Genomic DNA, 26,425 nt, shown 5'->3' on the forward strand with positions numbered 1-26,425 from the left:
AGTAGCAATTGTGTTATAAAGTCAGAATTGCAAGATATAAAGTCAGAATTGCGAGATATAAAGTCAGAATTGTGAGATTTAAAGTAGCAATTGTGTTATAAAGTCAGAATTGTGAGATATAAAGTCAGAATTGCGAGATATAAAGTCGGAATTGCGAGATATAAAGTCAGAATTGCGAGATATAAAGTCAGAATTGTGAGATATAAAGTCAGAATTGCGAGAAAAAAAGTCTGAATTGTGAGATAAAAAGTCGCAATAACCTTTTTAATTTTTTATTCTGTGGTGGAAACAAGATTCCATAGGTTAGCGATATGATATAACGTCAAACTATTAAACTTAAGTGTCAATTGGACACTCCTCATATAGAGGTCGACCGATTTATCGGTTCTAAAAAATATTTCCTCAGACCGTGATTTCTGCTATTATCATGCGCTAAGCAATCCTCGCTGTATTAAAACATTAAAACACAGCATGCCACAGGAAAAGTGTTCAAAAGCATCAGTCAGAGGTCATGCGTCGGGTCAGGGGTCACTCTTTCACGCCGGGGGTCAGGGGTCACTCTTCCGCCGGAAGCCCATGATTTCAGTTCAGAAAGTTATACATTTGGATATTTTTCTTACAGAAACGCATAGCTTTGTGTTTATTAACCCCTGAAGTCGTATGGATTACTTTTATGATGGATGGATGCACTTTTTTGGCTTCAAAATCTTATAAAGCTTGGAAGAGCAAGGATATTATTAAATATAACTCCATCTGTGTTTGGCTGAAAAAAGGAAAGTCACATACGCCTAGGATGGCTTGAGGGGGAGTAAATTATGAGATAATTTTCATTTTTAGGTGAACTAACCCTTTAAAGTCATAAGTAAGGTTGTTTTGTTTTTGTATTTTTGTAATAAAGTTCATCACTTTTTTATGAGTTATGTTTGTTTTCATTTAGTATCCTTTTTTACAAACTATGAATTGATTGACTGAATCAGTTGACTAATCGGTTATCATATAGTCATATTGTGGGTATGATTCAAACTCGGACCCGAGCCATATCTATAACTCCTGATTGTGTTTGGCTGAAAGTAGTCAAGTCACATTTATTTATATAGCGCTTTATACAACAGAGCCGCTCTGGAGAAAACCGTGATGTCATCGGCAGATCAATAATATCGTTGAATATTAAATTAAATGTTAAATTTAAAGGACAAGTTCACTTTAAAAAAAAACTTTTGCTGATAATTCACTCACCCCCATGTCATCCGAGATGTCCATGTCTTCCTTCCTTCAGTCGAAAAGAAATGAAGGTTTTTGATTAAAACATTCCAGGATTTTTCTCCATGTAATGGACTTCAATGGGGTCCAAACGGTTCAAGGTCCAGTGCAGCTTCAAAGGGCTTTAAACGATACCAGACAATGAATAAGGGCGAAACGATCGGTCATTTAAAAAATAAATAAAAAAGTTTAGGTTTTATAAGCACAAATGCTCTCCTTGAACCGTTTGGACCCCATTGAAGTCCATTACATGGAGAAAAATCCTGGAATGTTTTCATCAAAAACCTTCATTTCTTTTCGACTGAAGGAAGAAAGACATGGACATCTCGGATGACATGGGGGTGAGTAAATTATCAGCAAAAGTTTTTTTTAAAGTGATCTAATCCTTTAAATGTCCCCAACTGTGCAAGCCAAAGGCCAATGGCAACAAAGGTGAAAAATAGAGTTGAAAGTCACATACGCCTATAGGATGGCTTAAGGATGAGATCATTTTTCATTATAAGTAATAATAAGTAAGGGTTCCCAATCTAAAAGTGAATTTATCTCTTCCATTGTTAAAGACACACGTATCCCAGACTGTGTCGGGAACCGCATCCACTCGGGGAAAACACAGCTGTCAGTTCGCATCTGTCGTTCAACATGTGTGATTGGCTTTTAGTGATTCCAGATGTTCCTCTTTAAAAAACAGGAACCATTCCTTAAACACACCTTCTGACCAGGTGTTTATACGAGCCTCCGATTCGAAGCCGTCACACACACCTGCGCGAGTTCCCGCTCCGCACTCCCGCCGTGACCCCGTCTGACCTCCAGGAAAGCGTGTGTTTTGAGATTAAAAGGCTGTTTCCCATCAGCGTTCCCCTCGTGTTCCCGACAGAAACCCACAGAGAGCTGAGCGCCTGCAGTCTTCATGCCGTCCTGATTTACTCCTGCTCTCCGACGGTCTGAACCAGTGTATGAATCAACCGCTGATTCATTACAACCTGATGACTGATGCCTATCCAGAATTGCCCAATGGTCTGAGAGAACAATGAAAAAATGCACTAAAATGATGCGTAGTATTTCCAGTACTGATATCGAAACATTCTTAAATTAAGATACGAGCATAATGACGTAAGATATTTCATCATTATATATATACAGGTGAAATTTGAAAAATTTGAATATCGTGCAAAAGTTCATTTATTTCAGTAATTCAACTTAAAAGGTGAAACTAATATATTATATAGACTCATTACATGCAAAGTGAGATATTTCAAGCCTTTATTTGTTATAATTTTGATGGCTTACAGCTTATGAAAATGTTAAAAAATTCTGAGATTTTGAATTTGGGGTTTTCATATCTGTAAGCCATAATCATCACCATTATAACAAATAAAGGCTTGAAATATCTCACTTTGCATGTAATGAGTCTATATAATATATTAGTTTCAGCTTTTAAGTTGAATTACTGAAATAAATGAACTTTTGCACGATATTCTAATTTTTTTAGTTTCACCTGTATACTTATATATAGTTTTGTAACTTGTTTAGCTTAAAACGAGAACAAACATATGAAAAATAAACGTAATTCTAAGGAAAAAAATGATGAACCGCTGATTCATTAAAAGCCTATTTTATCCAGAATTGCCCAATGGTCTGAGAACAATAAAAGCTCTGCACTAAAATGATGCTTAGTAAATGTTATTCGCTAACTGTATATGTATATTTATCTGTATATATATATTTTGTATATGTATATTTCTGAAATACATAACTTAGACAGTTTCCTCTGATATCACTGTAAAATGTAATATGGACTTTTCTGTAAAGCTGCTTTGAAACGATGTGTATTGTGAAAAGTGCTATACAAATAAATGTGAATTTAATTATTTCCAGTACTGATATCCAAACATTCTTAAATCAAGATACGAGCATAATGACGTACGATATCACGTCTTGTGTTTAGCTTTAAACGAGAACAAACATCTGCGAATGGGGGCAGAAAAATAAACTTAATTCTAATGGAAAACAAGTTTATTGTTTTGTCCCCGTTGGCAGATATTTGTTCTTGTTTTAAGCAAAAACTCATTTTTGATACATTTTTCAGACTTAATATCGTCCGTCATTTTTTCTTATTCTCCAGTAAATGTATCAGAGCTTTAAATTAAAAACTTAACTTATAATTATAAATAACATTCCTCCAACTGTGCAGTGAAGGCCTGAGAAAACCTTTGAATGATATGATGATTTTACCAATTAAGACTCTTAATTTATAATTGGACTCTTAATGGATCTTAAAGGTTATTTCGGTCAATTTTGTGATGCATGCATTAGATTTGTACGGAAGTGTATTGGCATTCACTTGAAGAAAAAAAATCGACTCTGTTTTTCTGAATTAACGAGTTAATTATCTCAGCATTACGAGATAATTTTTCATGGAAAAAAAGTTTTTGCTCTGTTTTTCTGAATTTCTGAGTTTTTGAGATAATCAAGTCATTAATTCAGAAAAACAGAGCAAAAACTTTTTTTCATGAAAAATTCTCTCGTAATTCTGAGATATTAACTCGTTAATTCAGAAAAACAGAGTAGATTTTTTTCTTCAAGTGAATGCAATACGCTTCCGTACTGAATTACGAGATAATTTTTCATGAAAAAAAGTTTTTGCTCTGTTTTTCTGAATTAACGAGTTAATATCTCAGAATTACGAGATAATTTTTCATGAAAAAAAGTTGTTGCTCTGTTTTTCTGAATTAACGAGTTAATTATCTCAGAATTACGAGATAATTTTCCATGGAAAAAAGTTTTTGCTCTGTTTTTCTGAATTAACGAGTTAATATCTCAGAATTACGAGATCATTTTTCATGAAAAAAAGTTTTGCCCTGTTTTTCTGAATTAACGAGTTAATTATCTCAGAATTATGAGATACATTTTTCTTGAAAAACATTTTTTTCACTGTTTTTATGAATTAATGAATTACTCATAATTTTGAGATAATTAAGTCATTAATTCAGAAAAAGAGAGCAAAAACTTTTTTCCATGAAAAATGATCTCGTAATTCTGAGATAATTAACTCGTTAATTCAGAAAAACAGAGTAGATTTTTTTCCCTCAAGTGAGTGCAATACGCTTCCGTAGATTTGGCCATAAAAAAAAAAAAAAAAAACATATCAGTTCACCACTTACCTTAACCTAATCTAACCAGATATATAAATGTGCTATTCAAGAACATCCCAGTCTTAGAAATAGGCAGACATTAAGATATACAAACCATCAAGACCTGCACACTTCCTACAGCTCGCATCACTGAATCGCAGACTAAAGCTTTTGTGTTTAGGAGCTTTCGAGTACTTCTAGAAAACACAACTCTCTCGCAGTTCTAGAGTGATTTTCATAGTTACTACAGCTGAATATGAAAGAACACAGTGCATAATGCAATATTCATAACATGGAAAGTTTTCTTAAAATATTGAATACCTAACCATTCACTTCAAGTCCTAACATTGATCTAAGCCGTTCTACAAACGCAACTTTGAGAACTGCTAATGTCGACCGTAATTACATGCATCAAACCCAGAGAATCTTAATAAGATTAGATTACACAGAGTTCTGTCAAAGAGTAAACGCTCTAATATTTCTCATGTAGTGTTTTCATTATTGTTCATGAAAGTCGGCATGAAAGGGAAGCTGCGCTCGTCTTTTCTCTCCTCTATTGTGTCGTATGTCGAGTGAAACGCTTCTGGAACGAGAACACATGTGGGCGGGGCTTGATTGTGTCTGTGGGGAGTTGATTGGATGGTTGTGGTTTGCTATTGGCTGATCTCATGTGAGTGACAGGTTATAGCCCCGCCCTCATCATCAGAGAAGAGAAGAATCGCTGCAAAAGTTATTTTAATTCAAGATTATGAGGCACATGAATTTAAATCGTTGCATCGATAAACAATTTAGAATAAACACTGCAATATTCCATAAAATAACTATTTTGATTTCATGGTGACTTTAATGACATAATCACTTTCAGTTGCATTAATATACGAAAGAATACTTGTCGCAATAGTGGATTTGATTAAATGTAACATTCTGTCTTTAAATACTTTGTTCAGTTCAAGATTAATGCAAGTTTATATTTTAATTTGAGCCGTTTCATGTCTATCCTTGGGATTTAGAAAGTGATTAGTACAGTAATGTAATGACACGGGTGAAGATGTAATTAGTAGATAGTAATTAATGACTTTTTAGAGTAAGTCACTCAACACTGGAAATGGCAAGTAACACATTGAATGAAACATGACATTTTTAAGTAGAAAACTTAAATCCCATAATCAATGTTTTATTTACAGCTTCGAAAAGTCATTTTTAAAGGTCCGTTCACACTGAGGACGATAACTATAATGATAAAGATATAGTTAGGAATAAAAAAGAATAGCAGAGTTAGATAAATGATTTAAGAATGATTTTGTTCAATTCAAACATTGCCAGCCAATCAGAATCCATCCTGCTTTAACGAGCTTGAGCGTTTAAAGTGTCAGGCGGCAAAACTGCAGCGCGCTTATAATAAACAGAACGATATTGTCCACTGGTGTGGACGCTAACATAGTTATTGTTATAGTTATCGTTATAGTTATCGTTATAGCTATCATTGTAGTTATCGTTATAGTTATAGTTATCGTTATAGTTATCGTTTTAGTTATCATTGTAGTTATCATTATAGTCATCGTTATAGTTATTGTAGTTATTGTTATAGTTAAATTTATAGTTATCGTCACAGTTATCGTTGTAGTTATCGGTATAGTTATCGTGATAGTTAACGTTATAGTTACCAATATAGTTAACGTTATAGTTATCGTTGTAGATATCGTTATCGTTATCGTTATAGTTATAATTATAGTTATCGTTGTAGTTATCGTTATATTCAACGTTATAGTTATCGTTGTAGTTGTAGTTGTCGTTGTAGTTATCATTGTAGTTATCGTTATATTTAACGTTATAGTTAACGTTGTAGTTGTCGTTGTAGTTGTCGTTATAGTTATCGTTGTAGTTATCGTTATAGTTAACGTTATAGTTATCGTTGTAGTTATCGATATAGTTAACGTTATAGTTACCGTTATAGTTAACGTTATAGTTATCGTTGTAGTTATCGTTATAGTTAACGTTATAGCTATCGTTGTAGTTATCGTTATAGTTAACGTTATAGCTATCGTTGTAGTTATCGTTATAGTTAACGTTATAGTTATCGTTGTAGTTATCGTTATAGTTAACGTTATAGTTACCGTTATAGTTAACGTTAGTTATCGTTGTAGTTATCGTTGTAGTTATCGTTATAGTTACAATTATAGTTACCGTTAAAGTTAACGTTATAGCTATTGTTGTAGTTATCGTTATAGTTAACGTTATAGTTATCGTTGTAGTTATCGTTATAGTTAACGTTATAGTTACCGTTATAGTTAACGTTATAGTTATCGTTGTAGTTATCGTTGTAGTTATCGTTATAGTTACGTTATAGTTATCGTTGTAGTTATCGTTATAGTTAACGTTATAGTTACCGTTATAGTTAACGTTATAGTTATCGTTATAGTTATCGTTGTAGTTATCGTTATAGTTAATGTTATAGTTACCGTTATAGTTAACGTTATAGCTATCGTTGTAGTTATCGTTATAGTTAACGTCATAGTTATCGTTGTAGTTATCGTTATCGCTATGGTTATAATTATAGTTAGCGTTGTAGTTGTTGAATTATGTCAAAAAATAAAAGCTCTCCTATTTCTCTTTTTGAGTTTGTGTATTTGAAGTGTGCATTAATGAAAACACACGTAATCAGTTGCGTTTATACGAACGAAACCTGGTGCGATTTGACACAAAAAAACAATCAGACCCATTCATTTAGTTTACTGACGACTATTTTTGCAGCTTTTTGGGCACGAGATGATAATTAACGTCTGTGATTGACGGTCACCGATCCAGAGATAACGAATAACAAAATCAGCTTTATTTGCCGCATCATTTACAAGAAGAGTGAAGGGTTTGAAGGGTTTGAAGGGTTTGAAGGGTTTGAAGGGTTTGAAGGGTTTGAAGGGTTTGCAGTGTCCAGGATCCGTGAGTCGCTCTGGAACTGGAACTATAAATTGTTCCTGATCTTTCCTGCTCAGATGCACTACACCATTCCACTGCCTTCAACAACATGTTTACCAAAACGCAAGCCTGTGTGTGTGCATGTGTGTGTGCGTGTGTAGGTGTGTGTGTGTTTGTGTGTGTGTGTGTTTGCGTCTGTGTGTGTGTGTGTGTGTGTGTGTGTGTGTGTGTGTGCGCGTGTGTGTGTGTGTGTTTTTGGTTGTGCATGTGTGTGTGTGCGTGTGTGTGATATAAATCTGTGTGTGTGTGTGTGTGTGTGTGTGTGACTGCGTGCGTGCGCGTGTGTGTGTATGTGTGTGTGCGTGTGTGTGTGTGTGTTTGCGTCTGTGTGTGTGTGTGTGTTTATGTGTGTTTTGGTTGTGCATGTGTGTGTGTGTGTGTGTGTGTGTGTGTGTGTCCACATGTGTGTGATATAAATCTGTGTGTGTGTGTGTGTGTGTGTGTGTCTGTGTGTGTGTGATTGTGTCTGTGAGCGTGTGTGTGTCTGTGAGTGTGCATGTGTGTGTGTGTGTGTGTGTGTGTGTGTGTGTGTCTGTGAGTGTGCATGTGTGTGTGTGTGTGTGTGTGTGTCCACATGTGTGTGATATAAATCTGTGTGTGTGTGTGTGTGTGTGTGTGTGTGTGTGTGTGTCCACATGTGTGTGATATAAATCTGTGTGTGTGTGTGTGTGTCTGTGTGTGTGATTGTGTCTGTGAGCGTGTGTGTGTCTGTGAGTGTGCATGTGTGTGATATAAATCTGTGTGTGTGTGTGTGTCTGTGTGTGTGCGTGTGTGTGTGTGTGTGTGTCCACATGTGTGTGATATAAATCTGTGTGTGTGTGTGTGTCTGTGTGTGTGATTGTGTCTGTGAGCGTGTGTGTGTCTGTGAGTGTGCATGTGTGTGTGTGTGTGTGTGTGTGTGTGTGTGTGTGTGTGTGTGTGTGTCTGTGAGTGTGCATGTGTGTGTGTGTGTGTGTGTGTGTGTCCACATGTGTGTGATATAAATCTGTGTGTGTGTGTGTGTGTGTGTGTGTCCACATGTGTGTGATATAAATCTGTGTGTGTGTGTGTGTGTGTGTGATTGTGTCTGTGAGCGTGTGTGTGTCTGTGAGTGTGTGCGTGTGTGTTTGTGTGTGTGTCCACATGTGTGTGATATAAATCTGTGTGTGTGTGTGTGATTGTGTCTGTGAGCGTGTGTGTGTCTGTGAGTGTGTGTGTGTGTGTGCGTGTGTGTGTGTCCACATGTGTGTGATATAAATCTGTGTGTGTGTGTGTGTGATTGTGTCTGTGAGCGTGTGTGTGTCTGTGAGTGTGTGCGTGTGTGTGTGTGTGTCCACATGTGTGTGATATAAATCTGTGTGTGTGTGTGTGATTGTGTCTGTGAGTGTGTGTGTGTGTGTGCGTGTGTGTGTGTCCACATGTGTGTGATATAAATCTGTGTGTGTGTGTGTGTGATTGTGTCTGTGAGCGTGTGTGTGTCTGTGAGTGTGTGCGTGTGTGTGTGTGTGTCCACATGTGTGTGATATAAATCTGTGTGTGTGTGTGTGATTGTGTCTGTGAGCGTGTGTGTGTCTGTGTGTGCGTGTGTGTGTGTGTGTCCACATGTGTGTGATATAAATCTGTGTGTGTGTGTGTGATTGTGTCTGTGAGTGTGCATGTGTGTGTGTGTCCACATGTGTGTGATATAAATCTGTGTGTGACCTTAAACGGCCCCTGTGATTCTCTCTGATGTCACATCTGAGACTCAGAGCTCGCGGCTGCTGAACTTCACACTCATTTCAGTCTGTTTTCCAAGAAATCAAATCTGGCCAGTTCAGACGCTCCGATTAACTAAAGCAAAGGCATGACTCTTCAGATTTCAGGGATCAAAGACAGGGATTTTCAGAGCACTTCATGACGTCACAGGAGGCGAAACTACGCAGTGTGTTCTTTACAAAACACAAAACTTTTCGAGGAAAACACACTGCGTTAGCCAGAACTCCTGTGCCTTGCCCTTAAAAAAACAGCATTTAAATCAATTAAAGTCTATTTGCTTCCTAAAGGACTGCATTCCAGCTCGCCGTCAGCATCAGCTCACCCGTGCGAGGTCAGGCCAGGCCGTGTGTTCACTCTTCCTGTTTTCTGCTCGCTAAAATCACATCTTATCAGTCCGTAATCGCAGCTTTTCTTTGGCAAACAAGCTTCTTGCTCTATCACAAGCAATCAATACGCAATCCGGAAGAAAACATTTCAAGTAATCCGGTCCCTGGAGCAAAGTACACCGAAATATTACATTTAGGAGCGACTCATTAACATATCAGTACATCAGGTGTTTCTCGTAACCTGTGGCTATACAGCAATATGCGGGATTCCTCTAGAAAACAAACACTTTTCTTTTTATAAATGTCAACGTGGGGTTTTTATATTAGTGTACATGGATAAAAATACACATATTTTACTGGTATTATTTGTTTATTTCACTAACTTGTTTTAATGCTACTGTTTAAGGATTTACTTTCATATTTTGCTTATAGTAAATTAAAGCATTATTTTTATGACTGAACAATTTAGCATGTTTTCCACCCAAACTCTCACTAAAGTTATTCATATTAGAGATGTTTTACTTTTGATTTTTTTTCATGGTGATTTTTTTATAATAATACAAAATAATAAATAATGAATAAATGTAAAAAAAAAAATACTTTCAGTATTTCCCATGCTTATTCAATGCACTAATAATAAAAAATAATTAATAAAAAATATAAACCAGTATTTAAATAATTTCAGTATTTGCCGTTGTTATTTTTGAATGCACCAATAATAATAACAATAATAGAAAATCAGCATTTAAAAAATTTAAGTATTTCCCATGGTGATTTTTCAATTCACTAATAATTTTAAAAAAAATGAAAATAAATCAGTATTTAAGTATTTCCCAATGTGATTTTTAAATGCAGTAGTAATAATAATAAAAGAAAGATTAATAAAAAAAAAAACTAAAAAATATAAATAAATAAATAAACACATACATACATAAATAATTTTATTATTCCGATGGTGATTTTTCAATGGACTGATAATAATAATAATAAAATTAATATTTTAAAAAATGAAATAGTTTTTCAAGGATTTTTCAATGTGCTAATAACAAATAAATATGTTTTTAAAAATCAGATCAATGATCGGCAGAAAACATTAAGAGAACTGTAATGTGTGTGAAGACCGGTTTTGAGAAACGAGTCTTTGAATGAATGGTTGGGAAACTGTGCCAACTGAACCAGTTACAGTGCGTCAGCATCGAAACACTGTACAAGGAAATGTGTTTAATTCATGGAAATATAATCATTTCTTCAGTCAGACTAATGCACACACACACACACACACACACACACACACACACACACACACACACACACACACACACAGTCATTTAAGGCCATTTAAAGAGTTTAGACAGTGAATCAGCGACTGCTCATGTTACAGCGACCCTTAACCGGTTAATACAGTAAATGATGTCAGAACTCCTGACAGTTCCTGAACACTGGTGATTTACCGCGGTATAATGCGGGCTGAGATCCACACACACACACACACACACACACACACACACACTCGCGTAGCCTCTGTTGTGTTTCCAGAGCAAACATCTGCTAGTGTTTAACCATAGGCTGACATGAAGCCGTCAGAGACTCGATCTGTCCATCAGGAACCAAGAATATACAGCTCATTATTAACGAGACTCCTCGAGATGTGTTTCTTTAAATATGTATAACATTTCAATTAGACTGGCATTAAAAAATCATATGTTCTACAGGGCTCTGTTCCAAATCCCAGTGAGCCATCTACATACTCACTTAATAATGTTGGGTTAAAAATAACCCAACGAGTAACCCAACTATGGGGTGGTATAGCAGCACCTTCCCAGCTGTGGGTTATTTATTTAACCCAATGCATTTGGTAAAAAGCCAGTTGGGTTAAAAGTAACCCAGTTAATAAGTAAATGTATTTGTATACACTTAAAAATGTTGGGTTAAAAATAACCCAACGAATAACCCAACTATGGGTTGGTATAGCACCTTCCCAACTGTGGGTTATTTTAACCCAATGCATTGGGTTAAATACCAGTTGGGTTAAAATAACCCAACAGTTGAGTTAAAGTATTTACCAAATATTTGGTAAATAACCCAACAAATTTTAAGATAACCCAACATAATGACCCAACATGCATACACCAACGGTTGGGTTAAAAAAAATAACCCAACCTTTTTTAGTGTGTATAAAACAATAAATATGTCTCAACAAATATATATTTTTAATTACAAACTTAAATTTGTAGAATTTAATGTAAATAATGTACATAATTGTGTACATAAATTCAAAATACACAAGTGTACACACAACACATGTATTTAACCCAACAGCCAGGTTATTACTAGAAATTACCAAACGATTAAAAAAAATGACCCAACATTTTTGGAAAAATAACCCAACATAGTGACCCAATATGTGTAACCCAGCGGTTGGGTTATAAAACAACCCAATGTTTTCTCCAGTGTAGGCAGCTGCCTTCTAAGGGAACATGCTAACTGAAGTGTGTGATTAGAAACGCTCTACACGAGCAGCAACTCAAACGACCCTCTTCATGTGACGCACGCCAAAGACTCGACTTACAGTTCATTCCAGTTGAGTTTAGCGTATTAATAATACACAGATGAGATCAAATACTCCATTACAATTACACAGAGAATTATTTTTTAAAACATATAAAATATTAGCATTTCATTAATTAAAAAAAATTGTACAGCTTTTATATTAATGTAAAATATATAAATATTATATATATATATATTGTGCATATTAATATAAAAGCTATGCAGTATTATTATTTATATTATGGTGTTTGTACAATCAGTCAAAAGTTAATTTTTTTAAAAGAGTCTCTTACTCAGCAAGGCTGCATTTATATGATCAAAAATACAGTAAAACAGTGAAATATTATTCCAGTGTAAATCAGCTGTTTTCTATGTGAATATACAGTAAAGTGTAATTTATTCCTGTGATCAAAGATGAATTTTCAGCATCATTACTCCAGTCTTCAGTGTAAAGAGATGATTTAGAATTTAGATGACATAGAAAACAGATGATTTACACTGGAATAATATTTCACTGTTTTACTGTATTTTTGATCATATAAATTCGGAAACATATATATATATAGGCCTATATATATATATATATATATATTAATAAGTATTTATATATAGTATTTTATATATTTCCCATTAATATAAAAGCTGTACAATTGTATTATATTAATCAAATGTTAATATTTTGTATACTTTAATATTTCTTTGGTGAGCGAGCACCAGAAATGCTGCCTACGGTTAATGAACACACACCGGCACATTTACTCACTCATTTCATGTGTTGTTTCCCAGACTCTCCTTCTGTGTTCTGACGGTATAAAACCGGCGTTACGTGATTGGCTGGAGAAGCTGAGGAGGATCGCGGTATCATAGCAACTGTCATCAAGGTCCAGTCAGGATGATCCTGTTCAGAAGGCCTGAGTATATACTGTCCTTTAGCAGACGCTGATGCTGTCACACACACACACACACACACACACACACGCGCGCAGGCATGCACGCGCACGCATACGCTGAGGGAACCTTTAGTTTGTGTTCCGATTTACTTACTAATAATTCATATTAGTGATGACATTTCTTAACGTTACGTTTATGTTTTTGCTTATACATCTTTAAAACGTTTTTTTGTTTTGTTCAAATTTTCTTACTATTAATATTAGTGATGACATTTCTTAACGTTACATTTATGTTTTTGCTTATACATCTTTAAAACGGCTGGAATCTGTGTTATTTTAGTATTAATTATTGCTTTTATTAAAATTATTACTTGGCTTTCATTTTTATATTTTAATTTTAATAAAAAATGTTATGCAATCTTTTATTCAGGAATGTTTAGTTTTAATTTAGACCATTTAAAGTGCCCCTATTATGCTTTTTGGGATATTATCTTTCCCTCACTTAATAATGTTGGGTTAAAAATAACCCAACGAGTAACCCAACTACGGGGTGGTATAGCAGCACCTTCACAACTGTGGGTTATTTTAACCCAATGCATTGGGTAAAAAGCAAGTTGGGTTAAAAGTTAAGTTAACTATTTATTTTTATTTATGACATTATTTTTAATAAATAAAATACACTTTGTTTTCAAATACAGATTGTTTATTTGTATAAAACAATACATATGTCTCAACAAATATATTTTTTAATGACAAACTAAATATTGGGGAGTCTAGAATTTAATGTAAATATACATAATTGTACATACAACATACGTATTTAACCCAACAGCCGGGTTATTGCTAGAAATTACCCAATGATTTAAAAAAATGACCCAACATTTTTGTAAAAATGACCCAAAATTTGTGTATAAATGACCCAAGTTATTTTTAAAAATGACCCAACATAGTGACCCAATATGTGTAACCCAATGATTGGGTAAAAAAAAAAAATAACCCAACGCTTTTTACTGTGTGGTAATGTTCTGCTGGTAAAATTTACTTTCAAATATTAAAGTTAAAATGAATCAAATAAAAAACACTTATAGCTATGAACAAAGGCGGCGCTATCTGTCAGCTCTGCGTCTCATTGGCTCATTCATGAGTCTGCAGTGATATGATTCGTGAACTCTACACGGTCGTTCAGCCGAAGTGTTTCACAGACGGATCCGGTTCAGAAGAACTCAGTGACTCATGAATCTGCTCTTCTCTTCCTCATTCACATCTTTCACAGAAGTTTCGGGTAATGATGTGGAAATCACAGTTGCTTTATAACGTGACGGCGACAGTATGATGATAAAGGACATGGTGTTTTATTTATGTCTAGAAATAAACATCAGAATAATCACGACATTAAACATTTGATCGTGAATGGGAACTATGCTTCTTTTCTTGAGCATTAAATATAATATTACAAACATATATAAGAGTATTTGCAGTAACGTTTCCCTGTTGACGTGTGTGTGTGTAATGAGTGTGTCATCGCTGCGGTTCAGCGCAGAAGGGCCCGGCATTAATTATGCATTACATTTACATAATCTCTTTTGATCCAGGGTTCCTCCGTGTGTGTGTGTGTGTGTGTGTGTGTGTGTGTGTGTGTGTGTTTCACCTCAGATGTGTGAATCACTGCAGTTCGACGGCATCCCAGAACCAAAGACTGACTTTCGGGAAAACATTAGACTTAAAGAGAAATGCTCGAGGCTCTGTTTCAAACTCTCCGTCTCTTCTGCTCAGCAAGGCTGCATTTATATGGACGAAAAATACAGTAAAAATTATGAAATATTATTATAATGTAAATCAGCAGTTTTCTATGTGAATATATAGTAAAGTGTAATTTATTCCTGTGATCAAAGCTGTATTTTCAGCATCATTACTCCAGTCTTCAGTGTCACATGATCCTTCAGAAATCACTCTAATATGAGGATCTGATGCTCAAGAAACATTTATGAGTATGTCTTATCAGTGCTAGTCGAACGAACGCCAGTCTCTCAGGTTTGCTGCAGACACTGGCTGTTTTCCTATTCTCCGCTGTCCTTGCGTGACCCGAGAGCTCGTGCCAAGTTCTTAGCAGGGTTTATTGGAGGTAACGGGGTTAGGAGCCAACAGCATATTTCATCTACTTTTTTTTTTTTAAGCATTTCTCGTGTCTGTCAGATTGTTAAAAATGCATAAATAGGAAGTCTGAAGCATGCATATGTGATTAGGGAGAAAAAACACTATTAAGGTCACAGTGAAAAAGAGACACGAGGCAAACTAAATCATGTGTATACTGAAAAACATTGGCGTTTTTTAGTGTAATTGCTAATATATTTCACAGAGAAATGACAAGTGACATTGAATTTTAAAGTAAAAAGACTGAACTTGTTTTTTCATGTAAAACTACTACTACAATAATCTTTACCTTTAATCGTTTTATTTAAAGTCCCTCTGTGGTGATATTCAGCTTTTAATCTTGTTTATACGTCTATTTTTAATCTGCTTTAAGACAAACCATGTGTAAGTTCATAAGTCGACAGCATTGCTGAGTATTTTCTGCTTAAAACTGCAGTGAACCAAAGACAGTCTCAAAAACACGGTTTGAAATCGCTGGTGTTTCTGACGTCACAAACGACCTTGTAACCAATCAGATCAACGTGTGATCGTCACCCAGTGGATCTCTGAGCTGAGGGAGTGAGTGGAGGCGGGGCTCATCTGCATATTCATAGAACCACGCATACTAAATGAGGCGAGGGTGTCGAGTTACATTCAAGGAAAAAACATTTAAATATGTAATTTTGGTGATCAGAGATGAGTTTTAAGGGATAAAATGATTGACTACAGGGGGACTTTAAAATATAAAAAATATGAATACTGATCAGAACATTTCTAAAATATTATCTTTATATATGAACTTTAAGAACATCATGTCTATTTTATGTGTGTGTATATATGTATACTGCATATATATCTTTTTTTGTCAGTGTTTGTTTTGTGTATAGTGCTTTGGAAATGTTGTATGTAAACACAATCATGTAAATAAAATACTTTATACTTTATATAAGTTTAAAATTGAATACCGTTTTTTCCCCCATTTTTATTTTAAACCCCTTTTTAACAAACAAAAACATATACCAGAACAAGAATGGAGCTGTACGGCGAGCTGTACGCAAACCACGCGTCTCGGCTGGATAACGCAAACCAGCGTCTCGCTAGCGAAGTTTTGATGAATGCGGATTGTGATCAAGATAACAACGATTGCAGTGACGTCACAGTGTATTAATGCACAAACACATTTCAGTTTACACACACACATTCAGGATAATGTTTTAATCTGTCATGTGTTTAGCAATTCTGAATGGATCCGTGTTATGTAGTATTCGCAGTTTTGGCATTTACAGCCAAACCAAAGTTTCCTCACACACCTTCAACATTCCTCACATCATCACAGTTTATTCGCTATAGTGGTGATAAACATGAGCAGAACTCAGTGGATATTTGACTGGTTTTGTCCGTCCTTCTGTTAGACTCTCACACATGAATTATGTTGAATATCTGTCAGCTGTTAAATTTAAATACACAATTAGATAATACCAGTTTAGCTCAACCAGTGACCAAGCAATGCTTCATGTTGTTCAGTCTGTGTGTAAAAAGAGCATTAGCAATTACAGAAAACACACTTCAGCAAAACATCATCAGCTCAAAGTGGAGGAGTAATATTTGCTCCCATATTAGTCACTGTATGAAGAATATTTGGGTGTAATATGTCACAGTTTACTTTATTTTGCTCTCCTCACTTACATAAATGAGCTATAGTGTCCTGCACACACTAGTGAAAACATATAAAATGATATCTGGTGTCTGAATCATTTTTGGTTTGACATATATGAGCAATGTCACACGAGTAGCCATGCGATACGGCTTGCTAATCACGGCATGCTAATATATCGCACGGCAACTCATGTGATACTGCTTTTATACAACAAACGAGTGTCTTTGAAAACCCTCTTTTGTGCAGAACTACTTTCTTCCGCCACAGACTCAAATCTCAAGTTGACAGTCGATCCCAAACCTACTTATTCTAATACATCACTTTAGAACTCATAGCGAAGGAACGTTGAGTGAAGCAGTATTTGAAGTAGTATTTGTAAAAGATATGGTGGATTTGCTATGGTGGAGTGATACAAACAGTGAAGCGGTTCTAGAGCTGATACTGGGGGAATATCACACGACTGGAAAAAGCTCTCAGCCAATCAGATTCAAGAATCAGACAACCCTGAGCCTAGCGATACATATCTAGTGGCACAGTATTAACTATTAAAGTCCCTCGTATAGTCAATCATTTTATCCCTTAAAACTAATCTTTGATCACCAAAATTACATACCGTAAAACTTCAAATAATAGCCGAGTCCCAAATAGACGCCTGTCTCTTTTACACGCCTGGTGTGGCTGCAGGTTTGGGTAAATAAAGGCCGGTCTCAAATAGAGGCCGGGTCTGTTTTTTAGTTTCAGGTTGTATTTAACCTTCTAAAACCCGTCCGATCGTCCGCTTTTTGGCGGCCGCCAAAGCAAATGTGTGTCCCGCCAAAGCCTTTTTTGATCGGCGAGTGATGTAGAATTGACTGCTGCGCTTGACAGGGCGCGTTACGAGCAGAGAGAGAGAGAGCGCCCCGGCCGCGCGCGCGCACTCTCACGTCTTCAAACAAAACGAGCGCTGTCTTACTCTCTCTCCCTCGCGCATATTAATCAAAATCAATTGACGCGATAGTAAAAGGTCGGAAGACCGCAGTTTCACGTGGAGCATTTGGAGATTTTAAGAGATTAGAGACTCTAGGCCTACACTCAATGAACAACATCTCAACACTAAATTATAAAGGCCGGTCTCATATAGACGCCTGTCTCAAATACAAGCCGGTGCAGTTCGACGATTTGGGAAAATAAAAGCCCGGGCTATTATTTGAAGTTTTACGGTATTTAAATGTTTTTTCCTTGAATCATGCCTTAAAATATCTTAAATGTAACTCGACACCCTTGCCTCATTTAGTATGCGTGGTTGTATGAATATGCAAATGAGCCCCGCCTCCACTCACTCACTCAGCTCAGAGATCCACTGGTTGACGATCACACGTTGATCTGATTGGTTACAAGGTCGTTTGTGACGTCAGAAACACCAGCGATTTCAAACTGTGTTTTTGAGACTGTCTTTGGTTCACTGCAGTTTTAAGCAGAAAATACTCAGCAATGCTGTCGACTTATGAACTCACACATGGTTTGTCTTAAAGCAGATTAAAAATAGACGTATAAACAACATTAAACGCTCGATTCTCACCACAGGGGGACTTTACTGTTTCCTAAAGCTGAGAGGTGAAAGTCCCGCTCGCGGTCGAGATCGCACTGATCTTCTTGACCTCGGTTCACACTAGCATCAGAAGCAGGATTTTAAATTAGCAGCAGCTCCTGAGCGTCTTACACAGCAGGAGTTCAGGAGTTCAGCGTCTCTCGGACCTGAAAAGCATTACAAACGCTGTGTTTTACTCTATTATTAGGACTAGTTGACCCCTGTGTTACGCTGGCGACTCCCACCGAGGCTCAGTGTTTCCCAAAAGGATCGCAAATCTACTCCACACATCCCTGTTTCTTGGAACCGCTGGCCTGCTTTCAGTCTACAAATACCTGCCTTGGCCAACACACACTCATGCTGGCCCGCGGCGAGCTCAGTTTCAGGATCTCCGAGATGTCTGAATGTCCCGGGACTCCGTGTCAAGGAGATTTTTACGGTAATGGACGGAAAGGCCAGGATTTTAAAAAAAAATAATAAAACGGGGACTTGACTTGGCAGGAGAGACCGTCGAACTGTATAACCGTTTGTTTTCAAGGATTTTGTCGAGGAATTTGGCCTGTCAGAACGCATGAAAAGACGAAATAATCTAGACAGAAATTCGCTTTAAAACCCGACTTGTATAATCATATTTCAACATTTTTAAGCAATATTGGTACTCGCTTAATAATATTGGGTCAAAAATAACCCAACGAGTAACCCAACTATGGGGTGGTATATCAGCACCTTCCTTATTTATTTATATTTATGACATTGTTTTAATAAATAAAATACATAATTTTTAATTTTAATTACAAACTAAATATTTGGGAGTCTAGAATATAATGTAAATACATAATTGTGTACATGAATTCAAAATACACAAGTGTACATGCAGCATATTTAACCCAACAGCCGGTTTATTACTAGAAATTACCCAACGATTTAAAAAAAATATGTTACCCAACATAGTGACACAATATGTGTAACCCAACGGTTACAACGGGTATCACACACACACACACACACACACACACACACACACACACACACACACACACACACACACACACACACACACACACACACACACACACACACACACACACACACACACACACACACACACACACACACACACAGCTCACACAGACACAAACACACTCTCACACACACACAAGCACAAACACACACACACACTGCTAGTATTACACTCTAAACAATGCTGGGTTGTTTTAACCCAAATTTGGGTCAAATATGGACACACCCAAATGTTGGGTTAAAAATGTAATTTAAAATTTTAACCCAACTTCAACTTTTACTTTCAACAGTACATTTTTTAATTACATTTTTAACCCAACATTTGGGTTTGTCCATATTTGACCCAACATTTGGGTTGAAACAACCCAGCATTGTTTAGAGTGTAAATAAATTTAAAACAATCATATGTTAGTAGATGTTTTAGTGCCTGACTATTTAAGAATGCACACAATCTGTGTATGTCAGTCGATGCTGCCACTTCTTTGTGTCTCGAGGCTCATTAGTCACATCATATTTACAGCTCAGGTTATTGGCTCAAAACATTGATGCACTCTAAAAAATGCTGGGTTGTTTCGACCCAAATTTGGGTCAAATATGGACAAACCCAAATGTTGGGTTAAAAATGTAATTAAAAAATGTACAGTTGAAAGTGAAAGTTGAAGTTGGGTTAAAATTTTAAATTAAGTTTTTAATCCAACATTTGGGTTTGTCCATATTTGACCCAAATTTGGGTTAAAACAACCCAGCATTGTTTAGAGTGTGTCTCTGGAATGAACAAAGATAGCAGGTTACGTTTCAATATTTGATTACTATAATCTTACTTCAAGTCTGTAATGCATGTAGTATCTCTGCTCCACCGGCAAACCGAATCACACAGCTTTCCAGAACACCGTCGGGATATTGAGGTGAACATCTCACTTATACATGCAGACTTTAGCCAATTACACCAGTATTTTCCAGCAAAGTTGTGTTTTGACAATAACAGGGAACTCTTCAGTTTCACTGCATCAGGAAACACTTCAGACATGAGGTTCTCAGAGGCCTAGTTTCCCTTCTGTCAGTGTAACTCACCGGTGTTACCTGATTAAAAACTATTTATCAGGGAAAACTGTGTCAAGCATTGAATTACAGGATTACAGCGCCATGGAAGGCAAGGGATTGTGTTTACAAGGTATGTAGTGTTTCCCCTGTAAATAGGTTTCTGTGGAATAGGTACAGTTAGGATTTAGGCTCATTAGATTAAATGCAAGCAAATAAATGCATTCATTAGGGATCATGAAATTTTGCCCCGAGAACTTTGTATTCACATTGAACGTTAAGCCTTGTTTATTCTCCTGAGAGAATCTGTGCGCTCACACACTGCAACACACACATATAACATGCATATTTTAAGGCATTTCTATATTTGCTTTTTTTAAAAGTAATTATTAGATCATATTACAGAGATGATAGAATGCGTCTTAAACTATTTTTTTCTGACTATACGACAAAAATGCATTACAAACATATTTGAAGAATGTAGAAAATATTATGATACCTGGGTTTACAGGTATAACAGATTTCATGCATGCCTTGGTTTGCGCTTACGTCTTTCGCTGGAAACGTCACACTGACTCCTCTGTGTGCATGCTCATCAAGTCATTTCAGACATTTAGGGCTGCTTTCATAACATGCTCTCATGTGACATATAGAACTAATGCAAAAGCACAACTCATTTTTTGAACATAGACCTGGAAATTAAATTTCCAACTTAAACTGTGGTAAATCTTGAAGGTTTGATCTGTTTTCATAGATGACACTTGGCAGATTATTGCTGAAGTGAAAAAAGTTTTAAAGAGTGAACTTAAAAAAGAAACAGAATTTTACATGCATTGTTATGAAAAATGCACAAAAATATTATTTTCAATTTTTTTATGAAATATATATTTTCAAAATCACGTTTTACTCTAAAACTGCAAGAAAATCAAAGCCATAAATCTAAACAAGTTGTGTTCAAAATTTGAGGTTGATATCTTAAAAAATGAGCGTTCAGTGAGGCTGCAGTTCCAAACGCTTCCACTAGAGGAAATTCGTCTCCCATTCATTTCCAATGCATCATTTCTGACCGCGAGAAACTCAAGTGTGACTATTGTTCACAGCACCATTAAACCTGTTCATATCATGTCCATGATTTATTTGTGTGTTTTATCAGCAAGTGCCAAAACCTTTACCAAGTTTCGTACCATTCCGATGAAGAAAAAAATTCTAAACAAACAAAACGTAAAAAATGTCGGCGTATACGACAGCGTGTTCCACGTCCTGCCAATATCCAGCAACTTCGCACAGCCATTGAAGAGGAGCGGAATAACATACCACAGGCCACAATCAACAACCTTTCTACCAATATAGTAAAACTGCACATTTTAGAGTGGCCTTTTATTGTGGACAGCCTAAGGCACACCTGTGCAAAAATCATTCTGTCTAATCAGCATCTTGATATGCCACACCTGTGAGGTGGATGGATTACCTCGGCAAAGGAGAAGTGCTCACTAACACAGATTTAGACAGATTTGTGAACAATATTTGAGAGAAATAGACCTTTTGTGTACATAGAAAAAGTCTTAGATCTTTGAGTTCAGCTCATGAAATTATCGTGTGGAGCTGTGTCTACCGAGGTGGGTTATACATCACACACAGTCAGTATCATAGAATTATGTCGAATTGCCGTAAAGCACTTTGTGTTTCTCGCTCGTTCTCGCTTCTCACGAGACTTCCTATTTCCAAATGACCGGGAAATAGACTCGGGGAAAGCCACCATTCTCACCGGAACAGGTTATTTAACCATCCAAATCATTTCTAAACGGTTTTATTAAGTTGAAATAGTTGCCAAGTTCCCCTTTAAGTACTGAGTAATAATGATTAACAGCATGTACTTACTTTAGGATTAGGATTAGGATTTGGTTGAGGGTTAGTTGCATGTAATTATGCATAATTTACTGTTGTTATTATTATGGTAAGTGCGTGTAACATATGTAACAAGGACACATTTAAACCAGCACTGCATTCAAAAGTGTCAAATAATCGAGACAAGCAGCATGTAGTTGTTTCTTTACTGTCACTGATTTCTCATTTGATTACAAGATGCATTCAAATTTGTCAAATATTCTAATCAAATAATAATTTGTCATCTCTCTCAGCATATCTCTCTTTAAAGCTTTTTTTTTCATTAGGAAGCATTTTTTACTTAATGCAGTAATGCATCAAAAAACGACTTAACCACGAGTTTATAAAGAAGCTAATTTTGCATAAAAGCTAATAATGCATGTAAGACTGGAGAAACTGGAAGAACTGGTTGAGGAACGACCATTCTCGAGAAGAAAAGGAACTTTCTGGAAATTACCATTTGAACTCACCGTTTGAGACAAAAGTCTCACCTAACATACATGTCTTCCCCTCACCCCCACTCGTTCTATCACCAAAACTCACACAAGAATATACATGGTGTAATGTGAATGATTATCATCGAGTATTATACATGTTTGGTATCATTTGAAATGTCTCAGGGTGACTGGTACACATGTCTCATTTCCAAATAAGTAAAACAAAAGGTAATAAGGTTTTTAAGAGTTTAGAGATAACATGCACACAAAGGAGGGTGGGATGGTTAAACCCTCCTGTTCTCAAAAGGTGTAAACACTGAATGCAAATTACCATTGTTAGCACATGTTTCCATGTGAAAGAGGTTCTGTCTATATAAAGAAATGTAGCAAAGTCAGATGAATAAACGAGTTAAAACATGAGAAAATGTATTGCATTTAATCAAAATCCCTTTGCCACGCGGAAAGACAGTAACAGACCTTCCCCGCTGATCGGATAAGCCTACATCGGGCCGATCGAGCCGGGCCTTACATGCCTTAAAAAAATGCCCTTTTCAAACAATCTCAGCATCTCTTTTGACTCCACCATCAATGTATTTTCATTAAGAAGCATTTTTGACACAATGAACCATATTGAAGCCAACAATGCATTAAAAGTGCAACTATATCCTCAATCTCATCATCTCTCTTGACAAGTTTAATAAAAAGCAAGTCTTACTAAATACACAGTAAAAAAAACATTGGGTTATTTTAACCCAACCGTTGGGTTACAAATATTGGGTCACTATGTTGGGTTATTTTTAAAATCGTTGCGTAATTTCTAGAAAATAACCCGTTTTTTGGGTTAAATACTTATGTTGTATGTACACTTGTGTATTTTGAATTTATGTACACAATTATGTAGGCTATATTTACATCAAATTCTAGACTCCCCAATATTTAGTTTGTAATTAAAAAAATATATTTGTTGAGACATATTTATTGTTTTATACAAGTAAACAATCTGTATTTGAAAACAAAGTGTAATTTATTCATTCAAATAATGTCATAAATAAAAATACTTAACTTAACTGTTGGGTTACTTTTAACCCAGCTGGCTTTTAACCCAATGCATTGCGTTAAATAAATAACCCACAGTTGGGAAGGTGCTGCTATACCACCCCATAGTTGGGTTACTCGTTGGGTTATTTTTGAAATTTGTTAAATTGTTTATTTGTATAAAACAAATATGTCTCAACAAATATATTTTGTAATTACAAACTAAATATTGGGGAGTCTAGAATTTAATGTAAATATATATAATTGTGTACATAAATCCATACATGTGTACATACCTATTTAACCCAACAGCCGGGTTATTACTAGAAATTACCCAACGATTTTAAAAATGACCCAACATTTTTGGAAAAATAACCAACATAGTGACCCAATATGTGTAACCCAGATGATGGGTTAAAAAATAACCCAACGTTTTTCAACTGTGCATATATCAGCACGGAGAAGCATTTTTGATGCAATGCATTTCCAAAGAGGAGCTGTCAAATAATCTAACAAGCAGCATGTTGCATTTGATCGCATCTCTCTCTCTCTCTCTCTCTCTCTCTCTCTCTCTCTCTCTCTCTCTCTCTCTCTCTCTCTCTCTCTCTCTCTCTCTCTCTCTCTCTCTCTCTCTCTCTCTCCTCCAGACGGGAGAGTTGACGGGAGGTAATCCCCTCCATGTGAGGAGGCGGCACGGGTGTGTAGGCGTGTTGTTTTTCATTCAAATCCTTACTAGTCCTATAAAAAGCGGGACTCGGTGCTCGAAAAAGAGAGAGAGAGAGATAGATAGAGAGAGAGAGGGAGAGAGTGTGTGTGTGTGTGTGTGTGAGAGAGAGAGAGAGAGAGAGAGAGAGAGAGAGAGTGTGTGTGTGAGAGAAAGAGAGGGAGAGAGAGAGAGCGAGCGAGAGAGAGAGCGTTGAACGACACGGCTGTATCTGTACCTGTCCGGACGGGGATGGAGATGCTGCATGGATCCGCAGGTGTCCAAACGGCGAAGGCGTTGAAAAACGCGGCCGTGTGTCTGATGCTTCTCCCGCGGTTCCTGCTCGCGGCACTGACGCTCTGGCTCCTGGATTTCCTATGCATCCGAAGGAAGCTTTTAATGAAGATGCGGGAAAGCGACATCGCGAGCCCTGACGACCCGCCGATGTGCGTGTCCGACTCCAACAAGATGTTCACGCTCGAGTCGCTGCGCGCCGTGTGGTACGGACAGAAGCTGGACTTCTTTAAAACGGCGCGTTTGGGCGGCGCGGCGCCCAACACAGAGGTGGTTCCGCTGGACAACACGCGTCTGAGAGGCACGCGGAGGATTCTAGACTACGCCCGCGGGAGGAGACCTCTCATAATCAACTTCGGGAGCTGCTCCTGACCGCCGTTCATGACGCGCCTGTCGGCGTTCCAACGCGTCGCACGGCAGTACGCGGACATCGCAGACTCGCTGCTGGTGTACATCGAGGAAGCGCATCCGTCAGACGGCTGGGTGAGCTCCGACGCGCCGTATCAGATCCCGCGGCACCGCTGCCTGGAGGACCGGCTCCGCGCCGCGGAGCTCATGAACCAGAAAGTACCGGAGAGCGCAATAGTCGTGGACACCATGGAGAACTCGTCCAACTCGGCGTACGGTGCGTATTTCGAGCGCCTCTACATATTAAAGGACGAGAAGGTCGTGTATCAAGGCGGGAGGGGTCCGGAGGGCTACCGAATCTCGGAGCTCAGAGACTGGCTGGAGCGTTACCGGAACGAGCTGGAAGCGTCAGACGCGCCTGTGGTTGTGCACGTGTAAAAGACGCGCGCGGATGGATGTTTGGATGTTTCCACTTCTCTCGTGTCCTTATCATAAAGTCATAGAAACATGCACTCTAAAAAAAACTCTTGTTTTAACCCAACTTTGGGTCAGATATGGATGGACCCAGCCGTTGCGTTGGGTTAGATTTTTAAATAGCATTTTTAACCCAACGGTCGGGTTTGGTCATATTTGACCCAAAAATGGGTTGAAATAACCCAGGTTTTTTTTTTTTTTTTTTAGTGTATTGACTGTTTGCACTCTTACCAACAGGGTCATTGAGTCCGGTTTTACTGGGATCTTTATAATGTTTAGCTTCTACAGATCAGTGTTTTTGGTTCCACTTTATTTCAATAGTCCACTTTAGACATTCTACTAACTATAAGTAACTTTTCAACTACATGTTAACTAACTCTCATTAGAGTATTAGTAGACTGTTAGGTTATAGTGTTAGGGTTCGGGTTAGGAGAATAAGTTGACTTGTAGTTGTAAAGTTGCTTATAGTCAGTGGAATACCTGTTGGGGATCATCACAATAAAGAGTTATCAGTCTACTAATACTCTAATGACAGTTAGCTGACATGTAGTTGCAAAGTCACTTATAGTTAGTAGAATATCTAAAGTGGACTATCGAAATAAAATGTTACCGTGTTTTGTTTTTTTGGGTTCTTCAAAATAAGCTAATGTCTCTTTGGATAAGGATTTTGTTCCACTGAGCTTGAGCCAGGCTCTTTTTTAACCAGGGGTCCATCACTGTAAAACCGTTTCCTCAGGTAGCCTAAAAATGGGTTACACACCATTTAAAAAGTCATTTGAAACAATTCATAACAGTTGCACATTTCACTTTGTTTACAGTGTGGACCCCTGGGGGCCGCGAAGGAGGTGTGGAGAAAAACTAGTTTTTTTAAAATATATTTTCATGATATATATATAAGATGGATGGATGTTTTCCCATGCAAACTCTTGTGTCTTTATAATGAAGTCATTAGCTGTGTTCAAAACCTAATGTGA

The 26,425-nt window shown here is 36.9% G+C and overlaps 1 protein-coding gene across 1 annotated transcript; it reads left to right on the forward strand.

The window, feature by feature from the left end:
• The first annotated feature begins 24,491 nt into the window (after positions 1–24,491).
• dio3b (iodothyronine deiodinase 3b) lies at positions 24,492–25,485 on the forward strand. The gene has a single exon (XM_056247188.1). It carries the CDS (start codon positions 24,588–24,590, stop codon positions 25,413–25,415), a length of 828 nt encoding a protein of 275 aa, XP_056103163.1. The 5' UTR covers positions 24,492–24,587; the 3' UTR covers positions 25,416–25,485.
• The last annotated feature ends 940 nt before the right edge of the window (positions 25,486–26,425 follow it).

This window comes from Rhinichthys klamathensis, unplaced genomic scaffold (genome assembly GCF_029890125.1).
Source record: "Rhinichthys klamathensis goyatoka isolate OS25496 unplaced genomic scaffold, OSU_Roscu_1.1 h1tg000043l_1, whole genome shotgun sequence".
NCBI lineage: Eukaryota > Metazoa > Chordata > Actinopteri > Cypriniformes > Leuciscidae > Rhinichthys > Rhinichthys klamathensis.